The sequence below is a fragment of the Panthera tigris genome, chromosome B4 (genome assembly GCF_018350195.1).
Source record: "Panthera tigris isolate Pti1 chromosome B4, P.tigris_Pti1_mat1.1, whole genome shotgun sequence".
Taxonomy (NCBI): Eukaryota; Metazoa; Chordata; class Mammalia; order Carnivora; family Felidae; genus Panthera; species Panthera tigris.
Window position 1 is genome coordinate 54850736 of NC_056666.1, and position 18625 is coordinate 54869360.

Here is an 18625-nt window from a genome sequence, read left to right on the forward strand (position 1 = left end):
TTACCAACATTGAAGAAAATGGATTAAATCCTGAAATAACCTTGATTTAATATTTCTTTTATTATTATCAATAATACATTCATTTTAACTTGTTTATTGGGTGTTTCTTCACTAATCACTGTGGTTAATACTTCACACGCATTTTTCAATTAGCCCAAGGACCTAAGAAGCACAGTTGATTTCTCCATTTCACAGATGAGTAAACCGGGGCTAGGGTTTGCAAAGCATGGTCTACATTATACAGCTAGTGTCTTCTCAATATGCTGTTTCATTCTTTCTTTATTTTTGTTAAAATTTTAGGTAATTAACTCTGAACATTTATTGCCATATTTTTCATTCTTGTAGTTTAGAACATTGCCATGCACACAGTGGGCATACAAAAAATGGTAGCAGTTATCAGTTATTTGTAGATAAATATTTGTTGATGATGTAATGGCTTAATCCACAAAATGAAAACATGTTTACTCACCTAAATGCCCGAATGGTGGTGAGTCCTTCAGCTGTTTCTGAGAAGTGGCAAAGCAGAGGGAGCTGGGTACTGTCATCAAGTTCCTGGAGGTCCCTAGAGCAGAGAGAAGTGCAAAATTAATTTCCTATGCATTCATGCTCAGAGACTACTGTATTCATCCTCAGGTAGGTTTTTATTTGTCATTGCAACTTATTTTTCTAGAATCCAGTTAACAAAAACTTGAACAGCTTATAATCTAAAGAAGAAGAGAAATATGGGTACATAATGAATTTTTGTCCAAGCCAAATATATGTGTTGTTAAAAAAAAAACTACTCATAGGGCACCTGGGTGGCTTAGTCGGTTAAGCATCTGACTCTTGATTTCGGCTTTGGTCGATCTCAGGGTTGTGAGATGGAGACCAGCATTGAGTTCCATGCTGGGCACGGAGCCTGCTTAAGATTCTCTCTCTCCCTCTTCCTTTGCCCTTCCTTGCCTGCACATCCATGTGTTCTCTCTCTCTCTCTCTCTCTCTCAACAAACAAACAAACAAACAAACATTTGCTTGATAAAACAACTAAAGTGCTGTAGGGACACAGAGGAATGGATGATTATTTCATACCTAGAAGATGGGTAATATTTTTTTTTGAGGAGGTAGAATTTAGGCCAAATCTCATCAAGCTTTGAGGAGGGCTTCAACCAAACAGTCAAGAAGAAGTACATTCCAGCTAATGGGAACAAGAGCAAACACAGGAGACTAAAGAACCTAGCAAGTTCAGTCTGGCTGGGGTCCAGAGTCCTTTGTGAGTGCTAAGGTGGAGAAAGTTTGTATAAAGGAGAGGTGGGACTAGACAGTAGAAGATCTCGGGTGGACTGGACAAAGTCACTGAAGACTAGAAATCATCAGGCTGTGCTTAAGCAACATAACTTGGGAGGCTATAATGGATGAAAGAGAAAAGTGAGTTTGGAGAGTCTATCTCAGAGATTTTTAAAAGTTCTGAATTACTGTGATACTAGTGGGGTTTAAAATAGGGGGAGGATTGTGAGATAGTCTTCCAGAAGTAGGCTTCTAAACTATAACAATCAGCGAGTTGTAGCAGGGTGAGTAAAAGAAAAGAGTCAAATATGGCTTAGCAGACTTGACAGATGACAGTGTTATTTGTCAGGGTGAGGGACACGGAACAAAGCAATTTGAGGAAAAAGACAATGAGTTTGCCTTGGCCACAATGAGTTTGAATCTCTGCCTTCATGGAACTTTTATTCATAGGTTCTCCAAGGACCTATATAATATCCAATGTATGTTTGGTAGACAAACGCCTGATCATCCCTTTCACAAAGATGCACACTACTCATGAAAACATTTCCTTAAACCATGTAAGCTAGCATTTCTCGAAAATAGGCTAGGAGTTATACTATATGTTTCAAAACATCCTTCTTTTTTCTTTCAGTCTTTTTTTCTACTTTTTTTTTTGTTTGTTTTTAGGTTTGGGGGATTGAGGATTTAGAGTTGTGGCATCAACTGTCACCTTCCAGAGTCAACTGAATTATACTGTTACTTTAATCTTCAACAATTAACTTGGGCCATACTGGGCAGCCTGTCTCGTTCCAAACAAATGCAAATTTATTTCGAGTTTCTACAATGGATTTATTCACTTTAGAAAATGCAGAGGAGGGAAGAAAAAGAAAGAGGGAAGGAGGAAAATGAATATGAAGGAATGTGAGTCGTTTGCTACTTTTTAAACATAAAACTAAGTGGCTATTTGTAAATTTGACACAACAACAGGTGGTCACTACATTTGAGGTTTGTTGTGAAGGGAAAAAATTAGGAAGGAGAAATCTTTGTTTATAGGACTACATTTTGTGAAACCAAACAGGTGACGATATAACTTGACCTTGTATTCTTGTAAGAAACACTTCCTTACAGAGCTAACCACACATTAGATCTTTGATTTCAGATATTCTAAATTCCATGACATTTCCTGTCTCCCACTTTAATTCCTTGTGGTGTTTAGAAAGCAGTCTGTTAAGCTGCTTGAGCTTTTCAACATGAGTGAGTCCGGTGGAGCCTCAACATCTAGAAGGGATTTTTTTTTTTGTCTGTGAAATTGAATGTCATGTGGCCATATTTACTCACTTTCAAAGAATTTCAAATAAGTATGGTTCATAATCCATTATTAGTGTTAATTCTTTAAAAGTGATCATCTCCTCTATATTTTGGTCACTTACTACCAATGCTAATAACAGATTATTCCTTCTTAAAATAAACAGAATTCACAATTCCAATTTATAAATGACTAGGAATATTTGCCTGGCCTTTGCACTCAATTTGTATTGTGAAGGGGCAATAATAAGGCCAAATGAATATGTGACTGAAGTAAGACATGACTGTAATATTTAATTTAATAGTGAGAAGATAAGGACAGATTTGGAAATAGTCAGCAGAAATGCAGTAATTAAACTTTTTGCCCCTCTAGGAAGCAGCATCCGCAATAGTACTGTAAGAAATGAAAGAGTGAACCGATGACTAACTTCGCCCTTTCGGTCTAAATTTGCTACAGGAAAATAGGATGAGGCTGGTAATGAAAAAATACTTAATACAGATCTATAACATTTGAAGAACTCTAACTCATAACCCCTAGGGAGAAATAACTATATTTTTTAAATTAAAAAATGTTATATGATATATTGAGAGCCAACTATAATCTTTTTTTTTTAATTTTTTTTTTTAACGTTTATTTATTTTTGAGACAGAGAGAGACAGAGCATGAACGGGGGAGGGGCAGAGAGAGAGGGAGACACAGAATCTGAAACAGGCTCCAGGCTCTGAGCTGTCAGCACAGAGCCTGACGCGGGGCTCGAACCCACGGACCGTGAGATCATGACCTGAGCCGAAGTCGGACGCTTAACCGACTGAGCCACCCAGGCACCCCAAGAGCCAACTATAATCTTGGCTTTCTTGTTGCCTTCCCCAAATTTTCATCATCATCCTTGCACTCAAGTCTTATTAAATATTTTCATTTTACTGAATAAACTCAATATCTACCTTCTTATTCCAGCACTTAATCCACATACAAGGATTAATATATATATATATATATATATATATATATATATATAGATATATATACTTCATTTTCTCCAGATTCTAAGTTTCTCAAGAACAGGTTCTTGTCAGGTGGATCTCTTCATCTGCCACATGGCTTACACAATTATTTTTCAACACAAAAATGCTTGATAAGTGTTTGTTGAAATAAAGTGATTATTGCAATGATATAAAATTTACTATTTATAGCAAGACTTCAAAACTAAACTGGAAATTTTAAAACAACTGGTACTACATTTCATTTAACTATGATGCATCTCAGCAAGTGATAAATCTTACATTAATAGAAGAATTTAAGATTCATGGCTACTTTTATTTATATTCAGCTGGGTACTCAAGTACGTGTTAAATGATCCAATTTGAAAAGTTCCAATCTCTTAAAGTTATAGCCCTTCTATCAGACACTCAGGGTTATCTACTTTTCTGGTCATCACTCTGACTTACCCCTTTAACCTTTTAAAATTCTTCTAGTTTTTTACAGAATGCATTTTAGCATTTTACAATATTTTATCCCTTTTTTCCCACTTGTGGAATAGAACAATATTAAATCACTTACCCTTGATCTTACAGGTTTTCTGTCAATGCTATGTTAAGCAAAAGGACCATATAATGAAAAATTTGGCGTAGTTTGTGGATTCAAAACTCAACAGGTCAAATCCACATGTTAATATATATCCAGAGCTATGGAAGGTTTACACAACCAATTATAGAAACAATTGTAATAGATCTCCAAATGAAGCATAATATAGGTTTCATCATGTTAAAAATAGGTTGCATTTCCAAATTCCATACCTAATCTTGAAAAACACTACAGCAAATCTGGATCACAGTAAATCAAATGTATAGGTTTTTGAAAATGAACAGAACTTTGTTTTACTTACTTGGAGGCCACTCGAAAGTATTTCTGGATAAAATAAAAGGCGACCCCAAGAGGCACAAGAGCAACCAGGAACACAGGGGTAGCATAAGAAATCATGCCAATGGCAGACAGGCAGAGCAGTGTTGAGCGAGTTAGAGATTCCAAAGTTGGAGGGATGTGCTATTAAGAAGGTAGTTTGAAAGGAAAATGTTTTAGCTCAAAGAAAATTTTGGTTACAATGCAATAAAATATTCATTTTATATTAATGTTATGTAACTAGTTACAAAAGTAGTATATGAATCTTTTCATTGTAAGCAAGTCTTCACTCCAACTTCACTAACTTCCCATAGTTTAGTATCCATTTATCTACCTATCTACTTATCAGTCAGTGTATCAGTCTATTTATCTTGGGAATTTCATGTAAATGGCACTATACTATAAATCTTATTTGTCCATGTGTTCTTGTTTTATTTTACTGGACAAGATAGATTATAAATCTTCCCACATAACCATATACAAATCTCTTTCTTTAGAATGGCTGATACTTTTAAAAAAACAGCTATTTCTCTCCAGTAAGACATTTACATTAATTTTCTGTAACTGCTTGTTCATATCCTTTGCATGTTTTTGATTGGATTATTTACCTTCCTTTTGATTTTTAGATACTCTTTATAGATTACGGATGTTTTCCTCTTGCTTTATATATGTTACCAGCTTTCTCCCACTTAATCTATTATATTTTAAATTTGTCTTTGATGCTTTTAGCTCAATAGAAATTTAAAATTTTATATAGTCATTTCTGTTGGCCTTTTTCCTTATTCAGAGTTTTGTGTCTTACTTAAAAAGCCCTTTTGTACCCCAAAACTCTAAAACTACTCTCCCACGTTTTATTTATAGCTTTATGTTTTTATATGGGTATCTTTATTCCACATGTCTTTGCTTTGTATTTTATGGATAGCTAATTGTCCCAACATCCTTTATTGAAAAAAAAACAATCCTTTCTTACTGATTCCAGATACCACACTTATCCTATGTTAAATCTCTCCATATGCTGGTGTTTCTGAGTTCTCCATTTTGTTCTTTTGATCTACTTGTTTTCTGTGATCACCAGAGTATTTTATTTTTATACTGTTTTCTGGGTATCTGAAATGGAAATTCTCTTTCTCTATATAGGATTTTTAGGATTTCCGGGATTGTTGGATCTCTTTTGTTCATTTAAGGTTTCTAATTTTGTTTTTGTCATTAGTATGAATAGAATTTATTTTTCACTTAATTTTTCACTTAGTGTAGAGAAAGTTACTGAATTTTATTATACACCTTATGTAGACACTCTTCTGAACTTTCAAATTGGGTTTTCATTGTACCCATTGTCTTGGACTCTCCAAGTGGCAAAATCATGTCCAAATAAGGACTATTTTATCTCTTCTTTCCCCATATTCATTCCTTATGAAGAGTTTTAGATGCATTGTGACTGACACCAACGAAACATGAAACATTTTCAACATACTTATAGTCAGCTGCATGCATCAAGCATTCTTTTTCTAAATTGAGGATAATTTAGTTATTCCTAAAGCAACTCTGAAAAATCAGAAAAGACAAGTGCTAGATTTGATGGGTTCTTTTGTCCAGTTAACCTAAGAGGTCTCTTCTTGGAGTGATCCAGTTTTAGAGATTGAGGACTTTAATTTCTGGACCAACTTCTAGAGGCATAAGGATCTAAAACTAAACTAGGTATCTCTGCAATATTTTCTAAAATATCACACCATTGCCTCATGCAAGAGCCCATCTAATTGAAATAAAGTACCTCTAAGACGCCTTGGCATTCTATCCTTTGCTTATGGAAGACACTCTGCATCAATATTAAACTCTTAAGAACTTTACTATGAATGGAGATACAACACTGACAAAATTATTCCTTTTTTAATAAAAAATTATATGTTAGTTTATTCTTTGCTATTTTTCTTTATTTCATTCTGATCCCCTAAGTATCCTCTTCCCACATAAATTATTTTGAATTAAGGTTTCCTTTAAGTTTTGATTCTAGAAATCATTTATGCATATAATATTGATATAGATACATATAGGCTTTCATTTAAGTTTTAGATGTTCTCTATGGCTAACAAGAAACATGGTTTATCTTAAATGTTACTTTGCTTATACTGAAAAAATTATTTTTGAACTTGGAAGTAACTCAGGCACTTACCTGATCGATGATATTTGTATCAGCTGAGAAGCGATTGAGAATCAGTCCCAGGGGGGTGGTATCAAAGAATCTAGGCAATAAACAACACACTGGAATGTATAATACACATACATTGGGATGTATAATAATACTAAGCTATCTGGAACCTAAGCAACTAATGGACATCTTGGAGTCAAGTAAATGAGAAGGTCCCTATTCACTTATTTAAAGACTGAACAAACTCACTAAAATTTCACATTTCACTTAAAGATGCATGTTTTTATGATTTTATGTGGGGAAGTAAGAAATTAGTTACTTTTTTACCTTATTGGTCCAAGAATTATCTTATTGAGGAGATTGTGGTGAAGATTTTTGGCAGCTGTGAGACCCATCCATTCTACAGTGAGAGATGTCACAAGGCAGAGGAAAATACCTGCTCCGCAAAGTATGCTAAATCCAGCCACATAGTAGGTCTAAAAACAACCAACACACAAAAAGACACAGCTTTTTCTTACTAGAACGCCAAATATCAAAGTCAGACACTATCTTTAACTTCATTATCTTGAGTCAATTTAAGCAGTTGAAGGAGAGCGGTTTTTGGAGAACTAAAGATAGTACTGCAACTGTAGCCCTAAAGCCAAGTCCCCCACCTATTTCCTTCACTCTCTTCCAAGGGCAGATGAGACATTAGAATCTGTTTTCAGGTTTGAAATATTCTTGGCTTTCTACACTGTAGAGCTCCTCCTTCCTATCCCTAATCTCAGAATGACCAGCTAATATATTGGCATAGGTAGTTAAAATCAATACCATCAAAACAACAACAAAAGTGCTGTGTATAAGTTACACACACACACACACACACACACACACACACACACACACACATCGAGTGCATATACCTCCCCTAATCCAAAACCAAACATTATCATTAAATGTTTCTTACAGTAAACTTTGAAACACAAAAGTTATCATAATAAATTCCATTTTGACAGTTCATTCTATTTCAGGTCCTGTTCTAATTAACTTACTGAGTCATTATAAAAATCCTATGGCATTTGGGATTCTAATATCAAACTAAATAAAAGGGTGTCACTGTTAATCTCAGCATTATTTCCTTGATGATTTAAAAACAGAATTCATTATACCTGATCAGCTTTTCCAGTATTATTTATACTGTACTCTGAAGTCCATGTGGCCAGCCAGTAGTCTATAGCCACAATGACTGAATGTTTCAAAAGCTTAGAAAAAATCATCAGGAAGAGCAAGAAGAATCCTCCAGAAGTAAGGTACCGCCAGCAGGTTTTCCACGGCATTTTAGTCCTGAGCCTCATTACAGTGGACATATTATCATCCTCATCTTCCTCCTCTTCTTCCTCTGCAAATAAAGTATTAGTTTAAGCTTTATTCAGTCAACAGTAGATAGAATATGTATCATCCTACAAAAAAAGCATACAAAAATATGCCTCAAAATTCTAGAAATACAAATGTTAGTCTTAGAAATTGTGAATGCTCTTAGCAGGGAAAAACTTCATTTAAAAATGGTGAAGAATGAATGAATGGGCAAGGCAATAAACAACATCTATATCTAGATGAGATAATTTGCCAATTTATTACACACCAAATTGTCAGAAGTGTAGACTAGAAGTTTACAAGGTTACTGAAACAATTGTGTTGCCAATAAAACCACAGCCCTGTTATGCAAACACAATTTTTTTGTACTCTAAATTTCTGGATTCATAAAACTTCACCAGAAGGAAACAGACTCTGAAATTTGTAGATACCCAAAAGGGCATAATCTATAGTCTCTATGGCCCATTTTAGATGCAGTCATGGAGGAGCATGAGCAAGAAGAAACCTTCCAGAGGGCAGAGGACAGCAGGCAAGGAGTTCCTCTCAGATGTTTAAACCACCTGGCAACTCCAAGATGGCTGTCCTAAGAACACACTTCATTATGAAGACAGGGAATTTTGGCATTTCCTGATTGGCAAAATGTGATTATTTGTGTGGTCCAGGGGCTGTTGTGCATTGCCCATCACTTCCTTTTCCAGAGATAGTTTTCATTGCAGTTGTCTGTTTATATATTCCACTACTGTATATTGAGCAGGTTGTGGGTAGGAAAGATGGATAACCTGTCTTTGGTTTATAGGTTCAGACCACACAGATCTAAAAATGGACACTATGGGAAGACTGAGCATCACCAAAGATCCTAATATTTTGAGCTGGATGCAGTAAATGAACAGATCTCAGATAATCTGTCCTTTGGTAGAGGTAGATTCAATGTGTGGTGGCTGGAATGGACATACTGACCAGGACCTGGAACAGCAACCTAGTGGGAAATATGTACCATACAGGGCTTTTGAATATTCATTACCTCATTTTATTCTGTAAGAAAGTAGTACTGTCTTCTTTTATCCTTGAGAGAATGGATTAACACAGGAAGCCCAGGGTACAGTACCCAGCCATATACCCACCCCTGGAACACTGGAGAGAGTAACATGGCATGACTCCACATTTAGAGTGCATTAGAAATAACTGGTTTAAAATTCTAGAGGCTGATGTCTGTTTACAGCACCATACATTCTTTAAAAATATTTTTAAATCTAAGGAATTGAAGTGCAAAATCAATTTATTCATTGTTCATTCATTCATTCTCTCCATGAGTATTTGCTGAAATACTAAATAGTTCTCATCTGAAATGTAAAGGTAGCACATTTTGGTGTTCTTTGGCCTGAAATTACAATTTTCTCTGTTTCTTAATTGGCTTGTAAAAATGCAGTCTTAAGCAAAAACTGTATAGGAAACATGAAGTATAGTGTATTTACCTTAAGGACTTAAGTGCAATTTATCTTATAAACTTCTTGGCAACAAATGTCAAGGCAATGTAATTATTTCATCTCATTCCTCAATTTTCCTGGAACTCATTTTTTTTCTCTACTGTACCTTATTGGTCCAGACAACTGAAACATAACAAACGGCTTTTGTGGAATTCTCTTATTCTTCATTGTTGTATTGTCATGAAAACTCCACAAAGACTTACTGAATGATTCAAATATAAGGATTTCAAAATGGTACTTTCTTCCTATTCCCTATTTATTGTTTATTTCTGAAGGACTGACATTTTATTAATAGCTTGATTTGGTCATTCTACTAGACCTTTCCAACTTCTATGAACAAGGGCCTAGATCTATTTACAAATACTGCCTTTTCCTTTCTGCTCTCTCTCACACAGCACAAACACCCTGAGACACACTTAGAAACCGCTCATGATGCCTGTTGATGGATTATGTACACCTTTCCTTTGCTCCTTTTCTTTTCATTTCATTTTCAGTATTATGTATTTGGTTTAGGTCTTTCCCCCCTGGAAAGTGGCTCATTATTCTTCACAGCCACACTCGTGCTTCAGTTCAAGGAAGAACAGTCACATCCCACTTAAATGTTTCAGATACAAAAGAAAGATCTACCTTCATCTTCATCCTCCATTTGGGCTTTGGCCTCTCTCGAATACATGGCTCTTCGGAGGGTTTTCCTCTCTAAAGTTGTTTGGTCCGCTTCCATATCCTACAGCAAACATTGTACTATCATTCAAGAAGCTCACAACCACAGGAAGATCTTGACGTACCAGTCAGTGACCCACAGGTACCAGTCGTTCGTTACCTTTGTCAGTCTCGGGCTCTCTGTAGAAGAGCCACAACTCCTAACACAGGAGTACTTGTGAGTACTTCGTAAAGCTTCAGAGCTTAGAGGTGTTGGGCAGTAAGAAGCCAGGAAAAGTAGCAACAACACAATGGAGCTGACCCCAGAAAGAGGAACACCTCCTCCCACCTTAAAGCGCAATTCCACCAGTGCTACTTCTTCTATCTCTACATCATTTTCATATACTCCCTGTAATTCTCTAACTAAAGATTTATTCATGGTAAAAAATATCTTCCTTTAAAAATGCATGCAGTTCTAGACTGGTTCAAGTACTATCACTCATCCCCTCTTATTATAAATTATTAAATCAGAGTGAGTTTCTTTAGCATCTCACTAAGGTAGCTGCACAAAAGAAAAGGACTTCAATAGGCATTGAAGGAAGGTAGGTAATTTTGAAGCAAATGAAAAATGAGGGTAGTTAGGTGCCTAGAAGTTTAGGAGGAATCCCCAGGAGGAGAAAATACACAGAAAGAGAAAGGAAATGTGCACTGAACAGACTTTGTCAATTTTTCAGGGTTGCTTCAGACTTGTTCTGTGTTCAAGAAAGGGAGGAGAATTTCATTTTCTCCACTCCTCTGCCTCGAACACCCTCGTCCCTGTGGCTTTGGAACTGGACTAGTGGTATCTTTCTGATACACTGTGGGTTAAGTCAGCTGCTGCTGGACAGTTTGGGAAACTAACCATATCCTTGTTTCTACGGGAAAATGCATTCTGAGTTCCAAAAAACTGACCCACAGACTTTTGGAATCTGGTAAATTGAGGGCTTTCTGTATATGTGCTTCCTCCCCCTCTCTGACACCCACACACACCCACACACACAAATTGCAGTTTGACTGTTACATCAATAAACTAATAAACCCTTACTGGTCAGTCTCTAGGTAGTGATCATGGTTGTTGTTGTTATTGTTTTGGCCTCTTACACAACATGTGTGATACAGGATACTTGCTAGAAGACTCTATTGCCTCCAGATTCTTGGTTAAAAAAGAATGAAAACTAAAGTGTCTCTTGAATTGTGTTTCTTCTTTCGGAGACAATTTCATATCAGCTTTAATTCTGCCTAATGATATGAAAACTAATGCTTACAAATGTGATTAAACACAAAAATAAAGATGACTTGTTCCTTCATGTGTAACGTGATCAAATTGGGAAACAGAAGATGTGGTTCTTGTTCAACTCTCCATGCTATGTGAGTAAAAGATTTAACATCTAAGATGCTTTAAAAAAAATCTTTACTCATTTCTCTTATAAGTAAATGCACGTATTAAGCTCATTACAAGTTAAATATTTTAAATTATGTTGATATTTGGTTTAAGTATATGTGAATTTAGTTTAATTTATCTAATAAATATTTATTGAATACTTGTTAAGGATCAGATCAGGGTGAGGGCTGGAGACTGGGGGAGGAAACATCAAATGATGCTAGTTTATTTTGCTTAATATTATGATGAAGATAATGGTTGTCATCCAAGCTAGAATTTTTGATAACATTTAAGTCAGCTAAAAGTGTTAACTCCTTCTCCTTGTTGTAGTTTTCATTGCTATCCTTTTAACATATTCTTTTGTTTCCCCCTTACCCCTTATTAAACTGACAGTTCTGTCCAAAGCTCAGTGACAGGATACTTTGTTTTGCCATCCTTCTCTGCCTGCTTGATCTGCTTTGGCTCTAGGTTTGTCTTTCTCAACCGTGGCACTATTTACATTTTGACTAGACAACTCTTTGTTGTGGGGGCTGCACTGCAGGATGCTAAGCAGTATCCTTGTCTTCTACCCACTAGATGCCAGAGGCACCTGCCCCTCCACTGTGACAACCAAAAACATTTTTAAATGTTGCCAAATGTCCCCCAGAAAGCAAACTGGGCCCTGGTTGAGAACTGGTGCTCTAGGCAAACACTCGATCCAGCCACACAACAAAGTGAACAAGAGACTGTTTTCCCCATAGTGTGATTCTCCCTGCTTTTGGATGAATTTCAGGTGCCTGCCCTTCCTTAGGTGGCGGTAACCACCCTCTATCACCAGGTGACGATTCTGGACAGGTGCATGGTTCATACTGGCTTTTACTGGCCACTGTTCAACCTCACAACTGCATTTGCTCTGTCCACACTCTAACTTGCTCCATATCTCCACCAGCTGATTTATAACCCTGTAATGTGTCTTTAATTATAGAGCTATGCTATCTCAAGTGATCTCTTCATTTCTAAATACAACTTAATGGACTTTCTTCCTGGCTTGTTTAATAGTCAGTATTACTATAAAATCAAGCCAACAACTTTCTCCCTCTTTTTTTTTCCAGATCTTTTTTCCAAAGTAAACCATAAGTGGCCCCACTCCTTAAGTTTACGTCATATCCTTTTGTCCCTGGCATCTAGGTCACCATAAAAAAAATGTCATTTGGAGCCATCCCAGTAAGTTTATAATCAAGTTTCTCACAGTATAATTCTTAAGTGGGCTCTTGCTGATTGTACCTTATATATATTTTTTGATGAATATCTCCATTGGAATGGTTCTGTGATTTTTCCTATTCTACTTAAAGATTTTTACTTGCATCTTTTCTTCCTTAGGTAATTTGTTTTTGAGATCTTTGGCAAATCCGGAGAAGACAGACAAATGCTAGGGTCTGTCTGACTTTTTATCTTCCTCTCTCTATGGAAACATAGATCCTCTTATTCTTTTATAAAATAAGTCATTTTAATTTCTGGATATTCTCAGAAATTTGCTGATGTAAAAATTTCATTTTATAATGCTCATTCCATGCCAGGAGTAACAAATTCTGGACACTTCCTAGGCTCGACTCAAAAGACACTTCAAAAATTTACTAATGTAATTTATAATTTCACCTTTCAACTACAAGTTGTTCTTTCATTGTAATCAGTCTGGTTTCTGACTCTGTTATCATCTCATTCAATGTAATATAACATCATACATAACACTATACTGGAATTACATTGACTACGGACTTGGGTTTAAATCCAACTAGTACCACTTATATGTACTACCCAACTTACAAGTTATGTAACCTTTCCGGGCTTCAGTTTTCTCATCTCTAAAAGTGAGATCATATTTTCTTTACTTATTTCCCATATTGTATTTGCTTTTTTTCTGGGGATTTGTGAAAATTAAATGAGATTGTGGACTTGAAAAACTACATCCACGTAAAAGTTAATTGTTATTTCCTCCTGATCACCTTCCTTCACTTCCCAGACCTATTCCAGACATGCTTGGCAATTTCACCTACAGCTCACAGTTCTTCCTTCTTTCAAAATCATCTTGGATTTTGTTTTGATCACTGCCCTCCATTTGTAGGGGGTGAGTGAAAATTTCCTCATATTACAGATGAAGAAAATGAGATACACAGAAGGAAAAATAAGATAAAATAATGATATGCCATGCTTTAGAAAATTGTTTTTTTAGACGCATAATTGTAATATCATTCAAATTCAAATCAAAATCCTCTAAAAACCTGAGACTACTTCATCCAAAAATATCATTAGAATTTTATAGTTTCAAAGTAACCTATTTATTAACTATATTATTAATTACATACATATACATATACACATACAATTACTTTGGGTTTCAAATGAGGACCATTATATCATCAATATTAAATAATAATACTTCTTTAGAAGAATTTTTGATAATTATACAGTATATTTATGACTCTTCTGGAGTGGATTCTGAACTCTTCTGAACTATGAGCAGTTACCTTTTCTAATTCTTGATCTTGCCGATTCATAAGTGTTTTCCAGTGTTCATAAAGCTCAACATCTTTGGTTTGAATGTCCTTCAAAGTCCCTTCTCTTAGTACACTTCCATCCTTCATGGCTATGATCTAAGCAAAGCACATATTAGCAGAACTGTGACAAAAAGCCCTAATTGGCCAAATGAATTACTTTTACCTCAGACAGGATTTCTTAATGTGCCTATTTACTTATAGGACTATAATATTAAAATTAATGGTTTTTCTTTTCTTTTCTTTCTTTATTTAAATTTATTTATTTTTAATTTACATCCAAGTTAGTTAGCGTATAGTGCAACAATGATTTCAGCAGTAGATTCCTTAATGCCCTTTACCCATTTAGCCCATGCCCCCTCTTACAACCCCTCCAGCAACCCTCTGTTTGTTCTCTGTATTTAAGAGTATGACACTTCTTTTAAATTCTTACCCAGTCAGCATGTGTTAGATACTGTAATTTGTGAGTTACAAGAACAAGTGTCCTTTTGTCATCTTGGAGAAATTTCAAAATCCCTTCCTGCATTAAGTGATCACTCAAGTGAATGTCCAGGGCAGAGAATGGATCATCCTACAATCAGTAAAATGGAGAGAATATGAAACATTTTCTATATTCTGGATGTAATTCAATTTCTCTAGAAAGTAGAAATACAAATAACTAAGAGCAAATTATCCTTAATATATTTATAAAAAAACAGACTGTATATGTTTAAATTGTTGGGAAAAAGTATTAAATTAAAAATGAAGCTTTTATTTTCTCTTTTACCTTAAAAATTATTCAAAAAGTGAATAATAATATCCAAAGTGGTTTACATTATTATATCTAGAATCTTCAAGCTCAAAAAACAACACTTCATGACAACCTTTAGCAATAGACCAAACAGGGGTGCCTAGGTGGCTCAGTTGGTTGAGTGTCTGACTCTTGATTTCAGCCCAGGTCATATATCACAGTTTGTGGGATCAAGCTCCACATAAGACTCTATGCTGACAGCATGGAGCCTGCTTGGGCTTCTCTCTCTCCCTCTCTTTCTCTGTCCTTCCCCCACTTACATACACTCTCTTTCTCTCAAAATAAATAAATAAACTTAAAAAAAACAAAAACCCCACAATAGACTTAACAAAAAATAATTCTACAGTTGAAATTTAGATAATAAAAATAGGCATAGACTCCACATCAAGATGGCGACATAGGAGGCTCCTGAATTTCCCTCCTCCCATGGATGCTTTGACTATGCAGCTACACACAGAACAATTCCTTCTGAGAGAAATCCAGAAACTAGTTGAGTGACTTCTACACATTGGAAAACTGAGAAAATACCCATTTAAAAGACAGTAAAGGCTGAGACAACTCTCACCACAAACCTTACCCTCTGCGCAGCACCATACAATTGGAGAGAATCCCCAACTCCCAACTTCTCTTTGAGGAGTGAAGGGTTCGGACCACACAGCTAGTGCCTCAAATTTTATGGCTGCTATCCAAGGGGCAGGCCCCCAAGTCACTTAGCTTTGAAAGCCAGTGGGGCTTGCATTGATAAGTCCCACAGAAATACAGGAAGCAAAAAAGCAGTTGTTAACACACATGTGAGCACTTACTACATCTATCCCTCCAGGGCTCAGAGCCAAAGGGGCAGGCAAAAAACAAACAAACAAACAAAGAAAAAACAAAAAACAAACCCTCTTCCCAGTCTTTTCCTGAGCAGAGTTTGCATACTTTACAAGCTACTACCTGAGGGCACAGCTTCTAATTAGCATGAATGTGGGTGCTGATTGTGATCCTCCCAGTAGACTGAAAGAGCTATTGGAAGATTGCTCAGGTCATGATGTCATGGTTCGTAAGTTCAAGCCCCCCACATCAGGCTCACTGCTGTCAGCACCGAAGTTATCAAGGCAGAGCCCTCTTTGGAGGCTCTGACCCCTCTCTCTCTGCCCGCCTCCTGCTTGTGCTGTCTCTCTCAAAAATAAATAAACATTAAAAAAAAAAAGAATGAACTATAGAAAGGTAAATTAAGAAAAAAAATCCCATTTACAATCACTCAAAAAAATTAAAATACCCAGAGTGAATTTAACCAAAGAGGTGACTATCCATCCATATACTGAGGACGTTGGTGGAAAAATTAAAGAGATGAACAAATGGAAAGATACTCTGTGTTCATGAACTGGAAGAATTAATATTAATAATAAAATGTCCAGCTAGTTAAATCCTTAGCAAAATTCCAATAATATTTTCTAAGAAATAGAAAAAAATCTTAAAATTTATATGGAACTACAAAAGACCCCAAATAGCCAAAAAAAAAAAAAAAAGAAAAAAGAAAAGGAAAAAATCTTGAGGAAGAACAAGGGTAAAGACATCACATTTCTTGATTGCAAACTATGTTACAAAGCTGTAGTAATCAAAAGTATGATACTTGCATAAAAAGTGACACATAATTAATGGAACAGAATAAAGAGCTTAGAAGTAAACCCATGTGTATATGGCCAATTAATTTTTGACAAAGGAGCCAAGAATATACAATGACGAAAAGATAGTTTCTTCAATAAGCTGTATTGGGAAAATCACGAAAGACTTGACGAAACTGGACAACTTACACAGCACACAAAAATCAACTTAAAATAGATTAAAGACTTAAATAAAAATCTGAAACCGTAATAGTCTTAGAAGAAATTATAGGAGGCAAGCTCTCTGACATTGGTCTTGGCAATGGTTTTTTTGGATTTGACACCAAAAGCAAAGGCAACAAAAGCAAAAATAAACAAGTGAGATTACATCAAATTTAAAAGCTCTGCACAGCAATGGAAACCATCAACAAAATGAAAAGGCCACCTATAGAATGAGATAAAATATTTGCAAACTACATATTCAGTAAGGGGTTAATATTCAAAACATATAAGGGACTCATACAACTCAATAGCAAAAAAGCCCAAATAACCCAATTTAAAAATAGACAAAGGACCTGAACTGACATTTTCCAAAGACATACAAATGGCCGACAGGTATATGCAAATGTGCTCAACATCACTAGTCATCAAGAAAGTGCAAATCAAAACCACAATAAGGTATCACCTCACACCTCTTAGGACATCTATTATCAAAAAGACAAGAGATGACAAAAGCTGGTGAGGATATGAAGCAAAAGGGAACTTTTGATGGGAATATAACTGGTGTAGCCACTATAGAAAACAGTATGTAGATTCCTCAAACATTTTAAAATACAACTACAATACCATCCCACGTCTTCATATATGTCCAAAGGAAATGAAATCATTCTCTCAAAGAGATATCTGTTCCATGTTCTTAGCAGCATTATTCACAATAGCCAAGGTATGGGAGCAACCTAAGTTTCTGTCAAAGATGGATAAGATGTATGAAGAAAGAAAATGTTTCTCTCTCTTTCTCTGTCTCTCTCTTTCTCACACACACACACACACACACACACACACACACAGATACACACTTGAGTATTATTCAGCCATGAGAAAGAATACCCTGACAGGTGCAATAACATGTATAAACCTGTAGCGTATTACGCTAAGAGAAATAAGACAGACAGAGAAAGATAAATACTGCATGCTATCACTTCTATGTGGAATCTAAATTAAACAAAAAAAGAGTCAAACTCACAGAATCAGGGTAGAATGGTGGTTGTCGGGCTGGGCCTGGGAGTAATAGGTAAAGTTGGTAAAAGAATATAAACTTTTAGTTATGAGATGAAAAAGGTCTGAGGATCTAATGTATAACATGGTGACTATAGTTCATAACACTGTATTATAAAATTGAAATTTTCTAAGAGAGCAGAACTTAAGTGCTTTCATCCTGCCTTGTCCAAAAATGTAAAGATGTGAGGTAATGGATGTGTTGATTAACTCAATGATAGGAATCCTCTCACAATGTATACATATAACAAATTATCATGCTGTACATTTTAAATATGTTACAAATTATTTGTCAAATATACTTCGATTAAAAAAGAAATTTCAGGTGGCATCTGACTCTAGCTAAGTTAACTTCCTTTGCTAGAATAAATCAACACTCATCATAGGAAACTACTAAGAATGTAGAGGCTCTACAATATACCACTTACAATATCCAGGATACAGAAAACAATTAACACATATATAAAGTAACAGGAAAGTTTGAACCAGAGTAAAGAGAAAAAGCAGTCAGTAGAAATTGACTCTGGCTCAATATGGCTCAGATGTAAGAATTAGTGGCCTTTTGAACAGTTATTACAGATATATTCAAGGACTTAAAAATATATGGTAAGGGGTGTCTGGGTGGCTCAGTCAGTTGAGCGTCCGACTTCAGCTCAGATCATGATCTCACAGTTTGTGAGTTTGAGACCCGCACCAGGCTCTCTGCTGTCATTGCAGAGCCTGCTTTGGATCCTCTGTCCCCCTCTTTATCTGCCTCTCCAGTGCTTACTCTCCCTCTTTCTCTCTCAAAAATAAAATAAACATAAAAAAAGAAAAAATATGGTAAAACAGGCATAAAAATATTAATTGGATTAAATGAGATAATACAAATAATGTACTTAGTATATTACCAGCTAAATAATAGACACTAGGTAAATGATAGCTTTATTATATTATTGGTAGTAATAGTAGTAATGACAA

At 35.6% G+C, this 18625-nt stretch overlaps 1 protein-coding gene across 5 annotated transcripts in view; it reads right to left on the bottom strand.

Moving 5' to 3' along the window:
• Positions 1-18625, bottom strand: part of ABCC9 (ATP binding cassette subfamily C member 9) — a 129161-nt gene that overhangs the window by 30763 nt on the left and 79773 nt on the right. For all 5 annotated transcript variants that reach the window (XM_042991910.1, XM_042991911.1, XM_042991912.1 and 2 more), the window contains 8 exons: positions 14448-14585; positions 13988-14113; positions 10052-10148; positions 7736-7965; positions 6915-7063; positions 6612-6681; positions 4431-4588; positions 470-562 (listed from right to left, as the gene is read on the bottom strand). In XM_042991910.1, the coding sequence (XP_042847844.1) occupies positions 470-562; positions 4431-4588; positions 6612-6681; positions 6915-7063; positions 7736-7965; positions 10052-10148; positions 13988-14113; positions 14448-14585 (1061 nt within the window). The remainder of the gene's footprint in view (positions 1-469; positions 563-4430; positions 4589-6611; positions 6682-6914; positions 7064-7735; positions 7966-10051; positions 10149-13987; positions 14114-14447; positions 14586-18625) is intronic.